This window comes from Acinonyx jubatus, chromosome A3, assembly GCF_027475565.1.
Source record: "Acinonyx jubatus isolate Ajub_Pintada_27869175 chromosome A3, VMU_Ajub_asm_v1.0, whole genome shotgun sequence".
In the NCBI taxonomy this organism is placed as follows: Eukaryota; Metazoa; Chordata; class Mammalia; order Carnivora; family Felidae; genus Acinonyx; species Acinonyx jubatus.
In genome coordinates this window covers 84,175,959-84,199,767 of record NC_069388.1, presented here as the reverse complement: position 1 = coordinate 84,199,767, position 23,809 = coordinate 84,175,959, and the positions used below count along the sequence as shown (strand labels likewise).

Genomic DNA, 23,809 nt, shown 5'->3' with positions numbered 1-23,809 from the left:
TCACCAGTTCAAGGCTATGAACATGGATGAAGAAAAATTCACTGTTATTCTCACTAACCAGTAACTAAACTTGAGCATTTCCCGCCATTATGACATAGACAACAAGTCTATGTATTACTACGTAACAACCCCTGAAACTGTTCCCAAGAGACATCACAGATATTTTATGTCACCTTGCAGTCTGGGGAAAGACCTAAAAACTCATTCACATTCATCACTGCTTCCAAATTATGGTAGTTGTTGGCCCTGATGCTAAACCCTGTTTTTAAGGCATTAAATAAAGATTTCATATAAAGAAATGTAATATAAGGATTTATACAGCTATATCATAAACTTTAAAAATATTTTAATCACATTTTAAATTATATTCTTTCTTTGGCATTCCTATGGATTTTACTTAATAAATTTGAAAACATTATTTGAAATTATTTGAATTTAATTGAACATTGTTCAATTGAATTGAACTGAACATTATTTGAAAACATTATTCTGAGAAGAGGCTACAAACCACTTGATACTAGAAGCACCCAACACCCCCAAATGTGAAGGACCTCCACATTAGGGTCAGCTGCTGAGGATGAATAAAACTTTTCATAGAAGGAAAAATAAAGGTGGGAGTGTGCTATTTTCAGTTTTTGAGAAAAATCTAGTTAGCATAGGAGGTGATTTATCACTTCATGATTTGGTTTTCTAGAAAGAATAAGGAAGGCTGAGGAAAAAACATTCTGAGGCTGTGGCACAGTGGGATCAAAAGCATGAGTCTGGGTTCAAATCACAGAGAACCATTCAATCCTCGTGTGTCCCTGGGCAACTCCTCTGAGTTGAGACTCAGTTTCCTCATCTGTAAAGTGAGCCCCCCCCGCCCCCACCCCTGCCCCATCTTAGAGGACCACTGTGGGGATGGAGCAAGACATTCCTGTGCGGTGCTCGGCTCAGCCCCAACACAGGATATGTGCTCCTTGTGTCAGTATTCCAGTTAGCCAAGTTTGTTTTCAACAGCGTCCTCTTCCACAGCCTTTCACTGATTTTCTTCCTAGTTTTGAGCTGCATCCCTCACCTCCATTGTACAGACCTGCTTCGTGAGGTTAGTTTCTGTCTCTCCTTACATCTCTGTGCTTTTCAGTTTTTCGGTCACCTGTTCCAGGGATGACCATCCCTTTGCTGTGGGAGAAGTCTTTCCCCCCAGAAATAAAATCAATTTCTGTTTCAGGGCGCAGGTAAAACAGCCATTTCTCTTATGTGAAGTATTCTCCCTCTTGCTTCTCTACACTTCATTTGTTCAGTTCAAGCCTCACCTCACCCAAAAAGCCACCACACCTCTCTCTTCACTGGTGGTAGGAGGCAGGCTTCTGATGCCACCAAACTCTGAACACATAGGCCTTCACTCTAGTGTGGACATTCAACCAAGCATGGCTTCTTTCTCTCTCTCTCTCCTGCTTTGCTAGGGCAGGATAGCCTTCTCATGAACAGCCTTGTGGCTTTCCTTTTATATTCCTAGGCACCCCCAACTAGGCGAGGTGAAGAAAAAGCAGTGATAAGCCTTTTTTTAGCAGTCTTCCCTTAAACCCCCTGGTCTCCATGTCTGTGCTGTGAGTTCCCAGGGATAAGATGAGCTAAACTTGGCTTGGAAAGGAACCAGGAATACTTCTGCTTAACTCCTTAAAGTTCTCCAGAGAAGGCCTGGCTGGAGCTGAATAGTCACCTGAAGGATTCTTGGGAAAGATCCTTCTCCTTCCAAAACTGATGCTCCCTACACACATGAATTCTGTGGTAGAAGAATCCTGGACCAAGCTTTAGGGACTTTGGGGTTTAACCCTGGCTGTCATGGTGACCAGTTATGAGACTTTGAACATCTCTTTCCCATTCTGGCTTTCAATTTCATCCACCATGAAATGAATTATGTGAATTTAATATTCCCACACTCTATGAAGGAGAACTGGACTCGTTTTTGTGGGTATATTCCAAAATGTATGCGATTTTTCAAGAAACAGGACTCATGTTTAGGATTTTCTGGCCTTCTCACAAATTCTTTAGCATTCCTTTCCATAAGCATGGAACTTGTTTCACGCTTGAGGGCTTGCTGTGGTGACTGCCACATTGCTGTGTTCTAATGCCTTTAAGAAATTATTTTTCAAATGTGTAATCATTAGGCAAAATTTCCAAAAGCTCTGTCGTAAATCTGCCTTTCTCCTTTGCTTTAGTTAAGGAAATGGTTTGATTTTACAAAATCATGTCTTTATCCTTCTGTATATGACAATGTGCCCATCTCTTCGCATATCAAAAGTGTGTAAAGAACAGCAAAAAAAACACATAAACACCAGCGTCACCTTGTTGGGCTCACCACCAGGTTTTGGAGACACCACCAGCTGAACAGGCTACCACTCAGCCACTGATGTGAACATGGTGTGGAGTCTCACTTTCATCTCCTGGTTCATTTTGCATGTGCAGACATTAAGGCTACCCAAAGGGTTAGCCTTAGCTTATGTAACAGGCATAAACAGGTCCTCAGATTTCAAGTCTTGGCATTCAGATGCTGGAAAGCATTAATGGTTTTACCAGAGCAGACTTATAGGAAGAAGATATAAATCAGTGAAATTTCTTTAGGACAGAGAAGTTCAAAGGCAAAAAGAGTATGAGTTAGCACTGTTCTCACAATTCCTGTGATCACGGAATCAGCATCTATTCAGTGCTCAAAGAAACATCACACTATGATTCAGAAAAGGAGGAGGAAGAGGGATGAAAATTACAGGCACACTATGGTCGATGATTATATATGTACGGGGTTTTTTTTATTTCACTTGATCACAGCACAACGCTTCCACTCACCATAAAGTCACAAGCAGACACAACATCTAGAAATACTACAGATAGTTAAACAAATGAAAAATTGACACATTTGAGGTTGAAAAGCAAAAAGAGGTTTGGTTTTCACATATAAAAAGCTCCTATTTTTTAAAAAAAATTTTTAATGCTTATTTATTTTTGAAACAGAGACAGAGCTTGAGTGGGGGAGGGGCAGAGAGGGAGACACAGAATCCAAAGCAAGCTCCAGGCTCTGAGCTATCAACACAGAGCTCGATGTGGGGCTTAAACTCACGAACTGCGAGATCATGACCTGAGCCAAAGTTGGACACTTAACCGACTGAGCCACCCAGGTGCCCCAAAAAACTCTTATTTTATTGTCAACTCTTGTTTAGCAATCCTAATGGAAAAGGTGAACATAACCACAACTAATTATGTCATTTTATTATTTTTTGGTCCAAAGCTAACTTTCCTGATTTTAGAGTGTAATATGTAATTTTATAAGAAATAAAAATTGCCTTCCAAGGTATGTTGGATTTAGGCTAATATTTTAGTTTTTATTCTCTGAGAGTACTCTGATTCAGCTGTAGAGTGAGTCTGCTGGATGACGAATAGGAAAAAAATAAAGAGGGTTTTGAAATAAGTCTTCCAGGGAAATAAGGTAACTATTAAAAAAAATGAACTTTGCTGGCAAAAATGAAGAGTTGACTATATTTGGAAGGAAATGCCATACAAGTGTCAGTTAAATAGCCTCATAGATGTGCTGCTCTAGAATTATTTGAGAGGGAAAAGACAAGTCTACTCTTTAGCTATATACACTCACGAGACTAACAAAAGGTTGAGAAACAAATATCACGTTGCCCAGATTCATGCTGGCTGGGAACAGGCATAGGAACATGGTCACAATACTTCCACAATTACAAAGATGTTCTGATTCTGAAGTTTCTAAAACCCTGAGCTCATCTGACTGCAGACACTCTGCCATTTCCTGTTACACTTTCACCATCAAGTTTCACTGCCTTGTTGTACCAGGGTGTTGTTAGGAACCTAACTCATATAGCACGGCTAAGAGAGGTAAAGGAATAATTCACACAAAGAGTAATGAAAAGGGGAGATGGTAAGGTTTCCAGATACATAAGCCAAAGTGACAAGTTTTTCTTTGTCAGGCACACTATACACAGTTGTTGGTCCATTCTTCTGATTACTGGTGTGGCTGAAAAGACTTTACCCACATGTTAGTTCATTGGTTCTTCACAACCACCTCATCAGTAGTTATCACAAGTATTATCTTTGTCCCTTCTGAGAAGCTTTACCCAGGGTCACACAGGTGACAGAGCCAAGGCTGGATCAAATCTTCTGGTTCCAAAAGTCCAAATTCCAAAATTCAGAATACCAAACAATGAGGGTATGTTGGAAAGTAGGATGAGCCCTCAATAGCCTGTGGAGCCACTGAATCTCCTTGTTGGGCCCCCACCAACCATTTGTACATCCCTTTCTTTCCTGGGTGCCCAGGGCTGTACCACCAACCTTCACCATCTGCCACTAGATCACATGGCTTCGTTTATACTGAGGGGTAGAAATGCGCAGGTCATCTGTCCCAAGAGTACATCCATTTTAAAAGAGAAACAAGTCTTAATCCGAAGAATTAATAACTATGATGGGCTTCAAGCACCAGTGACAAATACATCTTGCCCTCAAACCATAATAATGAGGGTGACAGCTGGTGGAAATGGAAAAATGACTGACAGCCACATCCATGAGGTGTGTCTACTTTCAAAGATTCTATGCTTCACAAGCATGGATACATGAGAAGGAAGAGAAGGACTTAAGGAGAAGCCTAATTGGTCCAAGCCAGTATAACTAAGAGGTAGAAGCAGTATCATCTTTAGACCCAGAAAACCTGAGCTCCTGCCCTGAACCCAACAGGCTTTCAGTGGTCCTTCAGCTGCACTCCTCCCCATGGAGTGAGAAGTCCATGGAGCCAAGGGAACACACTCATCCTGAGCCCAGGCCTTCCCTGGAGCAAGTCAAAATACCCAGAACCCTTTAATAGCCTGACCAAAAGGCTTTCAGGGTGTGTGGCTTCTCCTGATGATGAGCCTCACCATGTGTGGGCACAGTTGAGGGGTAGCCATGGAGCAGTGTTGGGGAGGAGGGCTTGGACAGAACTTGGTCATGCATATTGAGGTGTCCATGTACGTGCACATAAAGTTCCTCACAGTGAGAGCAGGGACCAGGGATGAGAAAAGAAGGGATGAAGAAAGAACTAGGAGCCTGTGTTTGTATTCAGATATTAGGAGTGAACTCAAGACCAAGAACAGTCCTAGAGATGGACTACATCAGCATCTGATGAGTACTCAAGATGGTCAGAGAGACCCTCACCCTACAAACACGTGTACCACAGTCCTAGATGCCTAATTGGGTTCCCTTCTGGAAAGCCTCTCATTTCAGGCTATGCCCCAACATTTGTCTTGGCTGAATCCTTATTTCTTTTTGCCAATTAAATGTTGTCAACATAAATGCATTTCACCAGTGCCTACTCTTTGCATACATTAGACATTCAGTTACTGTTGGCCACTGGAGATGGTATCTAGTCACATCAGTTTTATAAATTCTGAGCTCCTTGAACACAGTGTTCACTAAGCTGTCCGTTACCTCTGCCTTCTGCCGAAAACCAAGAGTTCTTGGTTGATAGTCTGTATCTAGCACTGGTCAGTGTCCCAAAGGTCTGTCTTTGTTTAAACTTTGAAAGGTCCATCCAGTTATTTTAGTCTGATGCAGTCCACCTCTTCAGTTGCCGGCACCCCTGTGGTTTTAAGATCAAGATCCGCACTGGACTTACTCCCATTGTAAGAAGACTTCCAATGGAGCAGCATGATCTTCTTGAAGTACTTGATGGTGTTGTTCTTGACGGTCACGAAGCACAGGGTGTTGATCATGCTGTTGCTCATGGCGATGCACTCCACGACGTAGAAGGCCGTGAGGTAGTGCTTCTCCTTGACGAACACGGTGGGGAAAAAGTCGCGCACGATGGTGAAGCCATAGAAGGGAGCCCAGCACAGCACGTAGGCAGTGAGGATGCACATGAGCACCAGCACCGTCTTCCTGCGGCAGCGCAGCCGCTTCCGGATCTGCTCCGTCTGGAAGCCTGGGACCTCCTTGAACCAGAGCTCCCGGGAGATCCTGGCGTAGCACAGGGTCATCGTGACCACGGGGCCCACGAACTCGATGCCAAAGATGAAGAGGAAGTAGGACTTGTAGTAGATCTGCTGGTCCACCGGCCAGATCTGGCCACAGAAGATCTTCTCTTGGCTCTTGACAATGATGAGGACCGTTTCGGTTGTGAAGTAGGCTGAAGGGATGGCGATGAGGATGGACACCATCCACACCAGGGCAATCAAGCCAGTAGCTGTTTGATACTTCATCCTGGGTCTCAGCGGGTGGACGATGGCCAGATATCTAGTACAAGAACACAAATGGGTTCAACCACTGTAATGAGGTAGTGCTGGGTGGTGATATTGTTTTTGCAACATGAGAAGGTGCCACCGAATGGCACATGTGGAGGAAAAACAACCATGTGAGCTTTTCCAGAAAGGCAGACTTGAGTGCAAACCCCGGTTCTACCCCCTTACTAGCTATCACAACCTTGGGCAAATTTTGTTCAATCATTCTGAGTCTCAGTTTCATTACCTGCAAAAGTGTTTGTTTGTGCTAATAGATACACAATTTTTGGCACAGGTTTAGACATGATATATACTCAGTAAATACTAACTATTATTCAAAGTAGTAATAATGCCTCCCGTTGGTTTCTGGCCTGGCACTATTCCCAGGTCTTTCTTGTTTCCAAGATTACTCCTCCTAATTAGCCCATAGTTTTTAGAGCTAAGAGGGCCTGCTAATTCCAAAGAGTTGTCAGGAGATCTTGCCCTTTCCAGTGGAAGCAGTGGGCAAAGTCTTCAATCTACATTTTTAAAAATTTTGCTTCAAAGGTAAAAGAAAAGCATGTGACCATTTACCTTATTTTCCAGGTGTAAAAATGGAGCCTGGAGACAGATGACTGACTCTCTCAAGGTCATATACCACAGGACCCTTGATAGAAAACATTTAACCCTATCTCATGGTAGATGTGAAAAATCAATCAAGAATATACATGAATGTTTTTTTTTTCAACCACAAAGCACCAGACAGTGAAAGATATTGCTTTTGTTCTTTCCCAAAAAACCACACTGCTGTTGCCACAGTGGTCCAGGAACGAAGAAAGAGCACTTTCTGGGGGATGTGAGTCATTTGTGTGGTATGAAAGCCTCCTTCCCAGAGAGAGAGCACATACTTATGCAGAGAGCTCTGGTTTCCTGGAAGGCTTTCCCTGTCTGGCAGGGGGTAGAAGTTGGAGAAGGAGAAAGATGAGGAGTGAAGTGGGAGGGAGTGATAAATAATGCTGGAAATAAACACATCCTCACGTGTCCATAGCTTATCCCAGGTAGAGCCAAGAGCAAATGTGAGAGAAGGCTGAAGGAAAGCCAGACCAACTTTATTTCCTTTGAAACTAATCCCTTTTAGGTCATCATTCTTAGGATTTTGATTGGAAGAGGAGGTTCATTCCTATTTTTTTCCTGATTATATTCCTGATGTGTCTGTCCCTCCTCCCCCCAACATAGGCAGCCAACTCCATTGAGTGTCATTTGGAGAGTTTACAGGAGTGAGATTCCTGCTCTCTTCTAGAGATGTCAGATGAAGTTGGATGGGTTGTGTCCACCCTCTGGACACCTAGCAGGCTGCCTGACATGCTGTGCCACCAACAGAAATCTCTGCCCTCTTGCCGATCTCCCAGGTGCTGAAGGGTGGAATGCGAATGTCTGCAGGGTGTTGGCAATGCTTCTGTCAATGCACATGTATGGACCCTTCATAAAGACCACAGTGCTCCTGCTATATTAAGTGCACCAAACTTGCTCAGACTCATGACAAAAACTAAGAGTTTAGCACCTTTGCTCTCACTCACTCTCTCCCTCTTTATCTGCCCTGCCATGTTCTATTGATTACTTTGTCAAAGAATATTTCCATATTTATACTTGTTAACCATATGAATTTTCACTATATTAATTCTATTCCTTCCTTTCCCAATAACAACTTCCTAAGTCTTTGTGATGTTTCAAGGTCAGAGTGTTTTTTCAATGAACAAATGGGAAAGAATGCCAATCTAGCAGAAGACCATGAATCCAGTCCCAGCTTTGCCACAAACTTGTTATGTGATTTGAGTCCTTTTTCTTAGCTCTGTGGGCTCAATTTCCTCATCTGTAATATGGAAATATCACCGGCCTTGCCAACCTCACAGAGATACTACAAGGCTCTAATTAGACACTGTGAGGTAGGGAAATTGAAAGACTCCATAAAAATCTGCTTTTTGCTCCTTTTCTTGCTTCTATTCTTGCTAGACACTGCACCCCCACTTTACATGTGCCTCAGAATGCAAATAGTGCATGTCCTCCTTGTAAGGGACAGGGAGTTAATGATTTCTTCAGACTAGATAGCACCTAAGGAAGGACCAGGTGAGAATGACCTGGCGAAGCCATCATATACATATTCCAGACCACTGGCTCTAAACATCCCAATGCATCATTCGAATAACACCTGGGCCCTGGTCTTTGTTCTAACCAGTTCCATGATGCCTGACAGGGCACATCCAGCAGACCACCATCCCCAGTAAAAACCCCAGACCCTAAACAAAGGAAAGACTCTCTTTCCTTTCCTTTCTGAGTCTCCCACTCTGTACCTGCATTCTCTCTAAACCTTCAGTAAACTCTTTCACCTCCTTCTGGCTCACATTTGCTTCCTGTCCCATGTGCAGCCAGGGACCCCCTTGGCTGGTACTGCAGGACCCCTTCTGGGTCCTCAGACTTGGTCTGCTGGCATTAACTGCACATAAACAACCACAGGCTACTAACATACAAGAAATGGTTAGCAGCCTAAAATGTATTTTTTCAGAGGCACCTGGTGGCTCAGTCAATTAAGCGTCCAACTCTTGATTTTGGCTCAGATCATGATCTCATAATTTGTAGGTACAAGCCCATGCTGTCAGCACAGAGCCTGCCTGGGAATTCTCTATCTCCTCTCTCCGCCTCTCCTCCACATGCTGGCATATGCGTGTGAGCACGCTGGCTCGCTCGCTCTCGCTCTCAAAATAAATAAATAAACTTAAAAAAATAAAATAAAATGTATTTTTTCAAAGCTATTCTGTATACACAGCAACTTTTTTTACCTGTTATTGGCAAATACTTCATTTTCAAGTTCTCTGCTACTTTTTATTTCATTGAATCTATTTATTTTTACATAAAAATTAATCTTCAGGGTAATCTGTGACTCCTCATCAGATGTTTATTTCATCTTGGCTCTCCCTGCCTTCACCCCAACTCCATTCCCAGGGTTAGAACCAGGAGCTGTGCAAGAGTCCTTCCAAATACATTTACCAAAAGGAAAATTGCAAAAAAAAAAACTGTTTCAAGGATTGCCACCAGTCTTGGCTTGTGCTAGGATCAGAACTCCAGAACTCTAACATTAGTAATACTTGCTTATGTTTGTAAAACAGCTTGTAATTTACAGAGCATTTTCAAATCAACTTTCTCATTACATATCCCCAAGTCTATTGAACAGGTAATACAGCAAAGATGGCCATTTCACAGATGAGCAAACTGAAGTTTGCAGAAGTTAAATAACCTGCCAAAGGCCACACAGCTAGAAATTGACAGAACCATGGTCCAGGCTCATCCATATCTTGCTCCAAATCCAGTAGGGTCTCTAATATGACATTTGTCCCCTCCCTTTCCAATCAGAGCAAGCAATACCCCTTTTTCCTAGCATCCTAGCAGAATCGTCGCATCCTTTTCCTCTTTTCTCTCCATCACAGTTGGTTTCTGCTTATTGATGTTCCAAGAAGAAGTCAGGCAACTGGCAGCTACTTTCTCTGCTTATGCATATGCCCTTGGCTTGCCCTGTGTCTACCATTATAATGGCTCAGGTCCAGATCCACTTAGAGCCAACGTTTCCCAGAGAACAAAGAATAAAGGCTGCTGGACAAAGAAATATCCAGGCAGTGATTGTGTGATGATGGTGAGCTTGGTGATTAAGCAAAGAATATTTGGGCTCCCTCTGTGCCCAGGACCCAACCCCAGATCAAACACGGAAATGGTATTTACAGCAGCTTCTAGGCCAGTCATGAAATGGTCAGGGAATTCAGGACCCACTCCTCGGGCTGGTCAGCCCCATCAGTGAACTCACTGGGGAGGATTTGTGATTTCCTAAAGCTGAGCACAAGTACTCAAGCCTTAGCTGGCCCCAGGCAGCAGAACAGAAGAGTGGTCAGTGGGCAGGCTGACCGGCCATTTCCCCTGGATTTTGGATAAAGAAGGAAGTGTCACCCAGTATCCCACATGCTCTGAGATCTATGGGTTCACATCAAGGCCAGTGCATGTGTCTCCACATCTAAGGGGAGACCCAGACCTTGGGGGACACAGTCCTCTGATAATCTTTTTCAGCTCCCTTCTTTATCAGGTTTGACTTCCTATATGTAGATTTTGAGATCTTCTGAAATTTGACCCTATCTTTTGTGATCTCTACTCGGCTTATATTCCTTGTCCCCAAGGGTCCCTTAGATCTCCCCAAGGGACCTCATACCTCAAGCATTCCCACCTTATCTTTTGCAAACACTGCCCCACTACCCTCCTGGAAAACTTTTCCTGTCCTTTGCTGATTACCACTTGTTTAAGGCCAGTTAAATGTTCACCTCCTCCTGGAAGCCTCCGCCACCTACTCCAGTATACAATGACCTCATGCTTCTGTAAATCCCATTAAAAAAAAAATTTTTTTAACGCTTATTTTTAAGAGAGAGAGAGAGAGAGCATGAGCAGGGGAGGGGCAGAGACAGAGGGAGACACAGAATCTGAGGCAGGCTCCAGGCTCTGAGCTGTCAGCACAGAGCCCAACACGGGGCTGGAACTCACAAATGATGAGGTCATGACCTGAACCAAGGTTGGATACTTACCCGACTGAGCCACCCAGGCACCCAGGTAAATCTTATTCAAAATTTGTCCCTTACTTTATGTTGTTTCCTAAGTGTTATCCACCGTCCCCCACCCCCTCCAGATGGTAAGCTCCTCGAGAGCAGGGATCGCCTCTTACTTTTGTTATAACTTTTTGATGTCAGTGAATTCGGGCACCAAGGATTCCAGTAAAACTTCACTCTCAGCAAGTGCTTGGCACCGAATGAATAGGAATGGAATGAGTCATCGTGACAATTCTCAAAAAGATTGCAACCTCTTTTGGAAACAGGACACAAATGTGTTTACCTAGTCTGAGACTGAGAGGCAGTCTGAGGCTCAATAATAAAAGGTTGAAAGTGCAGGTGAAGAGGTTCGAGCCACATTTTGCAGACAATGGAGTTAGTAGAGGTCTTTCGAGCAAGAGTGGGGAGGCAAGCACAAGATTAATTTAGCTGCAGTCTTGCTTTCTTCCCTCAGGCCACAGGAGCCTTTTCTCTGTTCTTAGAACACTTCATGTTTGTTCCTGTCTTGGGGCCTTTGCACTGATAATTTCCTTTGTCTGGAATGCGTTTTCCCTATCTTCCCAAGGCTGGCTTTTTTTTTTTTTTCTTTTTCTTCCAGAGTTCCCTTCAAATGTCTTCTCCTCAGAGACACATTTCCTACGTACCTGGAGTAACTCCCACCCTGCGTCATTCTCGATGTTCTCATGTTTGTCTTTTTTGTTCGGAGTATTTGTCACGCTCTGAAATTACCTTCTTTGTTTGTGTGCCTGACTGTTACCTCTCTCCAAGGCAAGGGGCTTATTTTTCTTATGTACTGTCATATCCCCAGTGCTTGGAATGGTATCTGTCACATCATAGCTGCTCTACAACAATGCTCCATTTGAATGAATGAATGTTTAGCATGGATTGTGAGGGGTGGAGCTTTGGCAGAGGGGCAGAGCTGAGAGACACTGAGGCAAGGAGCCCAAGAGGAGGCTCTGACAGCCAGGCCTGAGTGAACAGGGAGGAGGTAGCCACGAGCATTAGCAGGTCCTATAAAGGAGCTGTGCTAGCGCAGAGGGAGAGCCATGGAGCTAGTCACAGACATAGAGAAGATAGAAGATAAATAGTTCTGTTGTTCCATATCTTCATAGCTGCATGTCTTAGAAACTTTTATCATGTTTTTTAATATCACGTCATAAAACAACCACTTCAGTGAAAATGAAGAGGTCAGCCAATCGAAAACATTCATTAGTTTACCTGGGTTTGTTTTGTTGTTGTTGTTCCTTTAAGGATTAATTTAAGAATTATACTATCCACTGTTTATTTGGTGCTTACTCTGGCTTATGCCTTGTTCTAAACAATTATATATTATTTCACTTAATCCTCAAAGCAACCCAATACATTAGGTTTTCTTATTATTCCCTTTGTATACGTGAGAAAATTGAGGCAGAGAGATGTTAAAGAGCTAACATGAGGTTCTAGGGTTAATAGGTGCTGCAGCAGGAGTTTAAACCCAGCAAAATAACCACTAACGCTACCCCTGCAATTTCATTAAATAAAAATAAAGGTATTTTTATAACTGTAGTGTATTTGGTATATCGAGATAAATATGAGTTGCTCAAGGGGGTGCCTGAGTGGCTCAGTCGATTAAATGTCCAACTTTGGCTCAGGTCATGATGTCATAGTTCGTGAGTTCCAGCCCCACATTGGGCCCTGTGCTGACAGCTCGGAGCCTGGAGCCTGCTTCGGATTCTACGTCTCTCTCTCTCTCTCTCTGCCCCTACCCAGTTCGCACTCTGTCTCTCTCTCTCTCAAAAATAACTAAACACTGAAAAATACTTTTAAAAAAACGAGTTACCCAAAACTAACCAAATAGAACATGAAAATCACTGATCAAATCCTGAACAACACATGAGGCCAGACAAAAATCACTGAAGTCCTGCACTGCAAAACTGAAATTAAATGGTAAAAACACATAAAAATAGTGGGAAGCAAAGATCAAAACATCAGTAAGGGAACTTCACACCTTGGAGCAGCTGGTTAGTTGGTCAAGGCCACTGGATGGCCTGTGCAGGCAACACTGCTTTCCTCCAATGTCTGGGTTCAAGTTTCTAATCACAACCCCACTATAAACAATCACAGTCCCAAGATACAAAGCATGTTCTCCAATTAATCTTTCTTATTGTATCTAAACTACATTACATAAACTCACAGTGCACGAGAAGTGCCTGTAGGATTTCAGACAGCTGAGTTTGATATAAAAGTAGTGTATTAATGTGAAAAAGTTCAATAGAACAAGGTTGATTGATTCACACAGATATTACCTCTTACATGTTCAGAAGAACCTAGTACCCCTTAATTTATCCTGGCTCCTGTCCCCCTTGAAGCTACTCCCTTCTGCAGTGTTACCCCTTTTGACAAATGGCCCCCTACATCGTAAAGTGGATCGCACCCAGGAATGGGAGCCTGCCCTGCCCAGGGAACAAACACTACCATACTCCATTTTTAGTGGCTGAGAGCACCCCCTCTGCAAATATGTCTTGCTGGAGTGAAACTTCAGGAAAGGGTCCTCTATGCTTTCAGATTCTACTTTCAGAAAGGTCAGAGACAGGGTTCCTGGAGCTCTTCCTTGACAGCTCTAAAGGGCACTTAGAGCTGTTTGACTGGGCCCCTCCTGATTCACCCAAGGTCTGTCCCTGGGTGGATAAAATACCATGGGGCTTCCAGACTGCTATGGAGGACCCTGGCCAAAGTAGCCCTCTGCAGGGGTGACAACTCTAAGTACCTTCTACAGGTGACAGAGCCAGGGCTTTTTAAGCTGCTAACTCCTTGACATTCCTCCTGGGAGAAAAGAGGCTGAGGCCCCAGCTCACAATGCTTTTAAAGCCAGGTTCCTTCTCAATCTCCCCTGGAGAGTGGCCTGTTTCCAGGTTATCCAATCTCTGGTTATTCTGACTTTGGCTTCAGAAAACAGGTTCTATCTGCTGTGTTCCTCCCCGGAACACTGCCTGGGATGTCCTGATTGCGGGGGCAGGCTAGACTCCACCAGAGCCCTGAGGCCATGAAACAGGTTGAGCATCTGTGCTCCAGGCTCTCTGGGTTAAGGGAGAGAGACATGCTGTTCAGATCCAAGTACACGGAGGCCCTGACCCTCCAGGTAACTGGCTCTGGACTGTACCAAGGTGCTCTGGAATGAGAGTCAACTTTGGGCAGAGGAGCTTGCAAAGTTTTTCCTGAGGGAACAAAAACTACCCTGGTTCATTGGCACAGATGATTGTCCTAAATGAAAAGACTGAACATAACAGAAGAAAGATTTTCATAGACTGCTCTTATTGTGTTTACTTCCCATCACTAGAAACAGATCTTCTACATTGTCGCATGCAAACGTATGTAAAGGAGCAAAGTGATTAATGCAACAACCAAAAAGAACAAGTAGACATTTGTTCTCTTTTTCTTTCTTTCCTTTTTTTTTTTTCAAATCAAATATGTCAATCTTATTTTAAAATAAACCGGTTTGCAACAACATGGATGGAACTAGAGTGTATTATGCTAAGTGAAATAAGTCAGTCAGAGAAAGACAAGTACCATATGATTTCACTCATATGTGGAATTTAAGAAACAAAACAGATGAACCTAAGAGAAGAAAAGCAAAAATAAGATAAAAACAGAGAAGGAGACAAACCGTAAGAGGCTCTAAAATACAGAGAACAAACCATGTGTGGAGTTGCTGGTGGGGTGTTGGGTGGGGGATGGGCTAAATGGGTGATGGACATTAAGGAGGGCACTTGTTGGGATGAGCACTGGGTGTTATATGTACGTGATGAACCACTAAGTTCTATTCCTGAAATAATTATTACACTATATGTTAACTAACTTGGATTTAAATTAAAAAAAAAAAAAGAAAGAAAAATTGGTGTTTGGGGTTGTGGTTGAGGGTGTTCACGGTTTAGTAGAGAAAATCTTCCTCAAAATTCCCAACTTGACTCAAGAAGTACTTTCCTGGAACTTAAACTTGAGCCTCCACATTTCTTCTTACCTATGTACCTCTAGACCTTGAATATCTAGGATACATCTAGGAGCACGTCCATAGCAGAGGGACCACAGGCCCTTCCCCCTGCCCAACTCTAAGGAGCTCTGCTACCTGTGTCTGCCCACAGCTGGAAAACTAGAACTCTCCTTACAGTCAATGGACCAACTTCTGAACCTCCACGCATCCACACCTATAGGAATACAGACACCTCTCTTCAACCCACACCTACAGTAAAGGAAAGCACAATTCCGATGTTCCTTTCCTTGTTGTCTCCAGCACCCTCTTACTCACCTGTCAATGGCGATGGCCAGCAGGGCATTGGTGGAGACGTAGAGAGAAACGGTGCGCAGGTAGTTGACAGAGGCACACATGACATGGCCATGTTCCCAGGACAGCTGGCGCACCACATAGTAATCCATCTCAAAGGGGCAGCAGACAATGGCCACCAGGAAATCAGAAATGGCCAGGTTGGCAATGAGCAGGTTGGTAAGGTTGCGCAGCTTCTTATAGCGGGCCAGGGCGGCAATGAAGATGAAGTTGCCAATGCCACAGACCAGCATGATGCCCACTAGGGCCATGCCAATGACGATCTTGGCAGCAAAGAAAGTCCTGGAATTGGTCACATCCTCATCTTCATCCAAAGGCATATCATAGTCACCATAGCTGAAGTTGAATGGGAAGGAAGCAGCTTGGGCTCCGTGGGGGGGAAGCACAGAAAGGAAGTTGGTGGAGGTGTTGGTGGTATTCTCATCCATGACCCCCGTGGTGATCTCCATCTGGCCAAGTAGTGCTCTGAACAACACTGCTTAGAATTCCTCTGGGATGATGTGTGGGAGGCTGTCTCCCCTCTCTGCTCACACTCAGTTCTCCCTTAATGAGTCAGAGTGTCTTTGCCAGCATCCTTGGGGTACAGTATCCAAGCTCCATCCTAAGCCTTTGAAAGACATACAAACAGTTGGCTACATATATGAGTGAACTTGGCCAAATGTAAAGCCATCCTGTTACCCAAGCAGACCCATTAGCCACCTGCTCAGAATGAACATTGAGTGATGGAGTGGAAGTAAAGGAACCAGGGAGAGAGAACAAATGAATAAAAACCACATACTCACTCATACAGGGAAGGCTGGATTGCTATAGAGACAACCAGGCACTGGCTCAGTTTATTTCATTTCCACTGAAGATCTGAAATGTTGCAATTTTGCTCAAGGACCTAAGTTGAGGGTGGGGAAGCTATAGATAATGCAAGCGACCTGCTCCAAATGTCACTCCCTGTCCTAATAGCTTGAACTTTGTCTTTGTGAAATTGTCCCATTCTGTGACTTAAAAGAAATTATTCTGAGTATCAGCAACCCTGTCTGAGACAACCCTGTCTGCTCCCCACGAGCTGGTCTCCCTCCTCTGGCAGAACACTTCCTCTGGCAAAATCCCAGAACCTATCTAGTAGCCCCCTTTCCCTCTCCTCACTAGGTTTCCTGTCCCCACATCCAAGTCAGCTATGACCCTGGCAGACAGGCACAGCATTTACCAAGGCCTGTCCCCAGGCAGAGGCTGCAGGGTTGAAGTCACAGCCTAGTCACTGAGTGGCTTAGAAAGGGGGCTTTGGAGCAAAATCCTTCCTTGGCTGGTTGTGTGTCCTGAGGTAAAGAGCTTAAACACTCAGAGTTTCAACATCCTCCAGGCAGCAGATCAATAACATCTGTAAAGTGCAGAGCTCCCTAGAGAGGGAGGCTGTTACACCCTAGGACTGCAAAGAATTACTCTGGAGTGCTCAGGCCTCCTCAGTCAGCTTCAAGGAAGGGGAGGGAAATCCTGACCCAGATGACCCCACCACATCACATAAAGGGGGTGGGAGTGTGGTTAGCTGCACTGCTGGAGACCAAAGCCCAAGAGGGACCCTTGCCCTCTCCCTGCAGTCCTACTCCCTCCCAGAGCCTGAAAACATCAGACCAAGTTGCTGGGATGTAAGAGGGCTGGAGTCTGGAGAGGGCAGGAAAGTATGGAAAACCTGAGGTTCCTGGAACAAAAGACACATAGCAGCCACCCCCCCCCCCCCCGCACCCCTCAGGACAGCTTGCTGCCCGCTCTCCTCAGCGGCAACGTAGCCAGAGCTTGTCTTTGGGGAACCCGCATTAAAATCCCTCTGCACCCCGATGAGGCCCAGCCACTACCTGCCTCTCTCCCCCAACTCCTCACCCCCATTTTTCTCCCCCTTGTATCCCTTCCTCTGAGCCATCAGTTCTGTCCTTCTCAGTCCCTGCCCTTTGTCCCTGTCAGGTGTGAGAAGCACAACCGTGATCTGAAAGGTCAGAGGGGGCCAAGTCTTGGGGTCTGGACAGGTACAGCTGCAATCCTGGTGAGACAGTCCTCACTCCTTGCAGGCCCTGTGTATCTCGGAGGCACACCCCCCCCCCCCCCCCCCGCCCCAAGCCTGCTCCCGGAGGGGTACCCTCCGAGCATGTACCTGGAAGGCTCCAAGTCAGGTTTTTAAAACAAAAGGTAATAAAAACTTCTTGGGGCACCGGGGGTGTTGGGAAATTTAGCACTAGGGGAGAAATTGTCCAGCGCTCTTTTTTCTTGTGTTCTCACCTCTCAAAGACGAACTCCCTTCCGTTCCCACCCAGTGTCCTCTAGGGCCCCTGTGGTTTAGCGCTCGCCCCGTAGCCAGACCCTGCCCAAGGCTGGAAGCCTCTCTGCAGCCCCTGCCGAGAAGCCCGCTGGGGCTCCCAGCTTTCTCCTCGGAGTCGCGGAGGCTACTCCAAGGGCAGAGGGATGGGTAACCCTCCCGGCTCCCCTGAGGAAATGAGCGCGAAAGCGAGTCTCTGGAAAAGCCTCCTCCCCCACTCAAAAAGCTCCCCCCCCCCCCGCACCCGGTGGCCGCGCGAGCCGCGTGGGGTCCTCAGAGCATCTCTCCGGGAGGGCGCGCTCCCTACCTGCGGCATCCCGGCGGGCGGACCAGGTGCGGTTTTTTATCCGGGGACGGAGACAAGAGCCCCTGCGCCCAGAGGCCCGCAGGCACCGGAGCGGTCCCCGCTCTTCCTCCTCTTCTCGGGGTTCGCTCCCTGCCCGGTCGGGAGTTACGCTCGCGCGCCGCCGCAGACCCCAAGAACGCAAGCCCCGCGGCAGGGCCACCCCCGGCCCGGGCCCGCCCCGCACTGGCGCTCCCCGCCCCCGGTGGCCGCGGGGCGCCCTGGGCACCGGCGGCTGATTAGAAGAGGCGTGCTCGGGCCGGGGAGCCGGACACGTCGGGGTCGCTGCGCGGGCGCGCGGCTGGCGACCCCGGAGTCGCGGCCGGGCCGGAGTGTCGGGGAAGCAGAGGCGGCAGCCGGCAGCGAGGACACGCGGGAGGGCGCCGGGCGGCGCGCGCTCCCCAGGCTCAGGCTCCAGAACGACCGCCGTGGGCAGGAACGGGGGCGCTGGCGCTCAAAGCTGGGCTCAGCGCGGGTCCGAGCGAAGTACCACCCGCCCGCTGTGCCCGCCCCCGGGGCACGGGACTTGTCCGCCGGCTCACCTGGTCAGCCCCGGCCGCCGCCGGAGGGCGGACACGGCCGGCTTAGCTGGTGGGATTTCAAAGAACCCAGAGGAGGCTCCCCTCCCGCCCACAGCACCGCCCTCGCTCCACACGCTGGGACCGACCCAAACCCCGCTCCCTCGGGCAAGCCCAGCTGGACGCCAGGGTCAGCTTCATTTCAGCAGCTTGGACCTTTGTGTAAAAGAAGCTCAGAGAACGAACTTCCAGAAAGCAATGAAGTGAGGGGATGGGGACAGTGTGGATGCTAGAGAGAAGGAGAAGTCCCCCGCCCACCAGGGATATCTGTTCAGAGGAAGGCTAGGATGACCAGAACCAACTTAACAGAGCACAGATCTCCTTCAAGTCTAGATTTCTCAAGAAGTTAAATATAGAATTACCCTATGATCCAGCAATTCCACTTAAAAAAAAAAAAAATTGAAAGCAGGAACCCAGATACTTGCACACCAATGTTCATAGCAGTATTATTCACAATACCCAAAAGATGGAAACAACCCAAAGGTTCATCAACTGATGAACAGGTCTTTTTAAACGTGATATATACATAATTTAGAATAGTTCTCATCCTTCAAAAAAGGAAAGAAGTGTTGGTGAGGATGTGGAAGAATTGGACCCCTGGTGCACTGTTGGTGGGAATGTAAAATGATAGAGCCACTGTGGAAAACATTATGGCAGTTCCTCAAAAGTTAAAAAATAGAATTATGTCATCAGCAATTTCACTTCTGGATATATACCCAAAGTCATTGAAAGCAGTCTCTCAAAGAACTATTTGTACACCTACGTTTATAGCAGCATTATTCAAATATGCATCAACAGATGAATGCATAAACAAAATGTGATATATACATACAGTGGGATATAAGTCAGCCTTCAAAAGGAAGGAAGTCCTGACACATGCTACAACATGGATGAATCTTGATGACATTGTGCTAAGTGAAATAAGCCAGGCACAAAAAGACAAATACTGTATCATTCCACTTATATTAGGTACCTAGAGTAGTCAAAATCATAGAGACAGAAAGAAGAATGGCAGTTGGTCGCCAGGGGTGGGAGGGATAAGGGGAAATTATCACTAAATGGACACAGAGTTTCCGTTTTGCAAGACGAAAAGAGTTCTGTAGATGGATGGTGGTGATGGTTGCACAATAATGTGAATGTGCTTAATTCACTGAACTGTACACTTCAAAATGGTTAAGATAGTAAGTATTATGTGTATTTTACCACAATAAAAAATGAGGAGAAAGGAAAAAGTATGAGTTCATGCTACAGTATGGGGAAATCTTGAAAACATGTTACATGAAATAAGCCAGACACACAAAAAAACACAAATATTATATGATTCCACGTATATGAGGTAGCTCAAACAGGCAAATCCATAGAGTCAGAAAGTAGAATGTTATGTACCAGGGGAGGAGGAATGGGCAGTTATTGTTTTGTGGATACAGAGTTTTTGTTTGAGATGATAAAAAAGTTTTGAGTATGGATGTGCTTAATGTCATTGAACTATCACTTAAAATGGTTAAAATGATCTACAGAATAGCTCAGACCTCCTTAGCAAGGCATCTAAGGTCAATCCCAGTTTGGCCTCCAATTATCCACAATGGAAAGGGGGAGTTCAGGTTCTGGATCTCTACTCCTCTTTGCTACTTTCAAACCTCAGGCAAGTCACAAAACCTTTCTGAGGGTACCTTTCTCCATTTACAAAATGAGTTGAGCTTACACCAGAAGTCACTAGCAGGTTCCAGCACTTCATGCGGTATCTTCCCCTGGCCTATATCCCTCTCTGAACACCTTCTCCTATCATTTGCACAAAACTCCAATCATTCACAAAGATGTCACAGCCCTTTCACAACTCCAAGTCTCCTGTCCCCTGGGACACGGAACATGATAGCTGTTAAGAGCATCGCATATGGAATCAGCTGCCTTTTTTCCACCTAGCTCTGTACAGAGGAGCTGTGTGACCCTGGGCAGTGTGGTAACCAAAGCTTAGTTCTCCCATTTGTAAATTACAGATGACAATAGCTCCTATTGCATAAGGTTGTTGTGAAGAGTAAATAAGATAAAACAGGTAAAGTATTTGGCACAATGCCTGATGCTTAGCAGGCTCCTGATAAATGTCAGCTGTTACTATCACTCTGTGATTCTTTCTGTACCTTGCTCCATGAGATCTTAACCAACCAATTTGCTTTCCATCTTACACTGTTACCTGAAGAAGGGCTATGTCTTGTTCATTTTTGAATCCTTTCCTGCAATACTTCTCAGACTTGCCTGATGTAGAATTATGTGGGGTGCTAAACATACTGATTCTTTGGTCACACCCCAAACCCAGATCATTCTACCAATTAGGTGATTCTTACTATCAAATAAATTTGGGGATCTAGGGACCTAGAACAGAGCCTGGTACAAGAGAGACAAATATTGATTTGTCATTCCACACAGCATATGCGGTCATTCCATATAAGCAAATGTCTTCTTGATGTTATTTATTTCTACTCAAAAATAAAAAGCAAAGCCCACAGTTATCTATTGCTGCAAAGCAAATTACCCGGAAACTCAGCACCACAAAATAACAAACATGTATTATCTCACAGAGTTTCTGAGGGTCAGGAGTCTCCAAATGGCTTAAGCTAGGTGGATCCAGGCTCAGGGTCTCTCATGAGATCGGAGTCAAGCTGTCAGCCACGCTGCAGTCTCATCCGAAGCCTCAGCTGCAGGGAGGATTCACTCCCAAGCTCACTCATGAGGTTGTTGTCAGGCCTCAGTTTTTCCCTGGCTATTGCTGGAGACTTTGGTTCCTCATCATGTGAACCTAGCGTAGGCTGCCTGAGTGACCTCACAACGTGGTCGCTGACTCTCCCCGATGCTTCTGTTATATATAATTCACCACCAACAACAATAACCCTGGTACAATATGGGAAGGGACCACTCAAGTGTGTGAATATCAAGAGGGATCACCGGGGACTGATTTGGAGGCCGTTTAGGGACCGGCTGCCATATAGAACTTAGAATTTTTCCTTTCAAAGACCTGACAAAAAATGGTACCTGAGGCAACCAAGGAGGCTAGCCACAATGAAGAAATTTTTGAACTTCAGGGTAGGGAGGTCCTGCAAGACCTGTGAAGTTGGAGGGCATAAGTAGGATGATTTACTGGCCCAAGACCCCCACGAAAGAAATGGAATAACAGAAGTAGATACAGTCTGGCACGTCATGTTTCGCACTCTTTTGGAGAACCGGATCCTTACATGCCAGTTTCTGCCAAAGACTTCAACAGATCTCCCTTCCATCTGAGAAGCAGACATCCACCAGATGCCCTATGTTAACAGTTTATCTCTGTGACAGAGTTAAACCAGGGTTACTTTAGCCCCAAGAATGCGAATAGCCTGGAAAATTTTTCCTGTGATGTCTACTGCCAGGAGGGGCAAAAGTACCTGGCCTCATCCTACCTACAAAGGAAGCCATAATATCTGAGAGAATTTGCCTTCCCAGGGACCCTCACCAAACAAGATCAAAGAACTCATTTATAAAGCACTTTCTTTGGAGATAACCCTCAGCCCTAAATAATGTCCTTAGGCTACTTTAGATTTCTTTTCTTTCCTATTCCACTGGCAGGAATCATCCCAAGCACACTCTGAATTCTCAATTTTTCATCATTTTCGTCTATACTTATGTCCTTCGGTTTAGACATGGACGTTTGTAACATCTTGGGGCATTTTTCAGTCATGCAACTCCTGTGATGCTCTAGTAAATACCACATAGAAACTCAGTTCAAGAAGGCCTCAGTGAGCTCAGTGAGCAGTCTTAGGTCGAGCAATGCTCAGGAGGGAGCCCACTCACTGAAGAGAACAGAGAGGGCTGATTTCAGAGTCCAGACTGGAATCCAAGTCTGACTTTTAGTCCCGCCCTCCATCTCTGGCAGCCACACTCACAACACCTATTGCTACCTGTCTTCATTTGACCCTCTCTCCATGATCCTTGGCACCATGGGTCCTTGGCTCCAGTCACAATTCCCCCTGGCTGGCAAATTTACCAAATCAGCTTATTTTCTGCTTTCATCAGATTTGTTCTCTCTGCACACACTCTCATCCATCGCCACACAAAAAAATCAAGGATTCCTGGAAGATAGCCAGAGCTGGCTCAGAACCCATCTGCTTCCTTTTCCAATTACCTCTGTAGCACTCAGGCCAAGCAGTGTTTGATGGGCTTACCAAAGCCCACTCAGCGGGTCATTTGGACTGCTCTTTGCCATTCCTCTCCACCTCCCCAAATCCCTCTGGAGGAGATGTGAAGGAAGATTCAGATAGATACAGAGACATGACCTCATGCTTGATGGAAACCCAAACACTTCAAAGATGTCAATTCTTTCATTAATTTCATTGGTTTAACACCTTTGCTAACAATTTCTTAATGATTGACAAAACTATCCCTATATTTATCTGAAAGAATAAACAGGTAATAGCATACATGGATTTTTTTTTAAAAAAAAGAGAAGAGTAATAAGGGGAAATTTGACTTATTAATATTAAAATACTATGGAAAAAATAAAATAATAATAAAATAAAATAAAATAAAATAAAATAAAATAAAATACTATGGAGTTTCAAGAAGACAGCACACAATGCGTTTGAGCATAAGTCATCCCCACTCGAGATCTGGATATGTCTTGACATGAAGTCTGATAACTTAGTGGACTCACCAATCTGGCATATTTCACATGGGGATGGAGAGGGGAGAGCTGAGGGCAGGGATGGAGCTGATGCATGGTATCTGACTCAGATTCTGGTCTTCCTGACTAAGCCCCAGGGTGACAGGGCTAAAGGCAATGTGACTCTGGAAAACAGGGGACTTTGGTAGTGCTGGCTTGGGACCCCTGATATGGAGTGGGGAGAAGAGCCTTCTCTCCTTGTTGGAGAAATGTGGCCTGGTTCTAAAGCAATGAGTGCCACATAGAATGTCATAATGGCCTGGCACCATGCAGGTTCTGAGACCCTGAAATGGGTCTTTTCCATTAACATGGTGCCCTCTCAAGAGAAGTAGCAAAGCCAGGCCCCCAAAGTCTTTATGGGTGGATGTGTTGAGGGTTTGTGCAAGAGGGGAAGCATGGGAGAGGATTATTCAAGAACCTCCCCACCCCAGAGACTTCTAGAAATAAGAGTCTGGGATTTTCTGCTTTACGCAGATGGAGTCAGTTATATTGTTATGTGAGCCAGTTGTACCCACAAGTTAGGGAATCCTGGTGAAACTGGAGTTACATGAGAACACGTTACAAAGGAAGCAGTCCGTATCAACCATATCACCAAGTACAACACTTAAAGAGAGTGCTTTGATGGTTATTAGCCACTGTCTTACTAATATTCCCTATTAGGGGTGCCTGTGTGACTCGGTCAGTTGAGCATCTGACTCTTGATTTTGGCTCAGGTCATGATTCCAGGATCAT

General features: G+C 45.3%; 1 protein-coding gene across 5 annotated transcripts; it reads right to left on the bottom strand.

The window, feature by feature from the left end:
* Window positions 1–5,250: 5,250 nt before the first annotated feature.
* On the bottom strand, window positions 5,251–23,806 carry PROKR1 (prokineticin receptor 1). Of its 5 annotated transcripts, none has more exons than XM_053200690.1 (4): window positions 17,780–23,806; window positions 15,959–16,059; window positions 15,141–15,783; window positions 5,251–6,261 (listed from the first exon to the last, which is right to left on the bottom strand). In XM_053200690.1, exons 3-4 carry the CDS (start codon window positions 15,623–15,625, stop codon window positions 5,565–5,567), a joined length of 1,182 nt encoding a protein of 393 aa, XP_053056665.1. In that variant the 5' UTR covers window positions 15,626–15,783; window positions 15,959–16,059; window positions 17,780–23,806; the 3' UTR covers window positions 5,251–5,564. The 5 variants fall into 5 exon arrangements, with proteins under 5 accessions (XP_053056665.1, XP_053056667.1, XP_026928109.1 ...); XM_053200692.1 differs by having other exon boundaries at window positions 15,959–16,031; XM_027072308.2 differs by lacking the exon at window positions 15,959–16,059.
* Window positions 23,807–23,809: the final 3 nt, after the last annotated feature.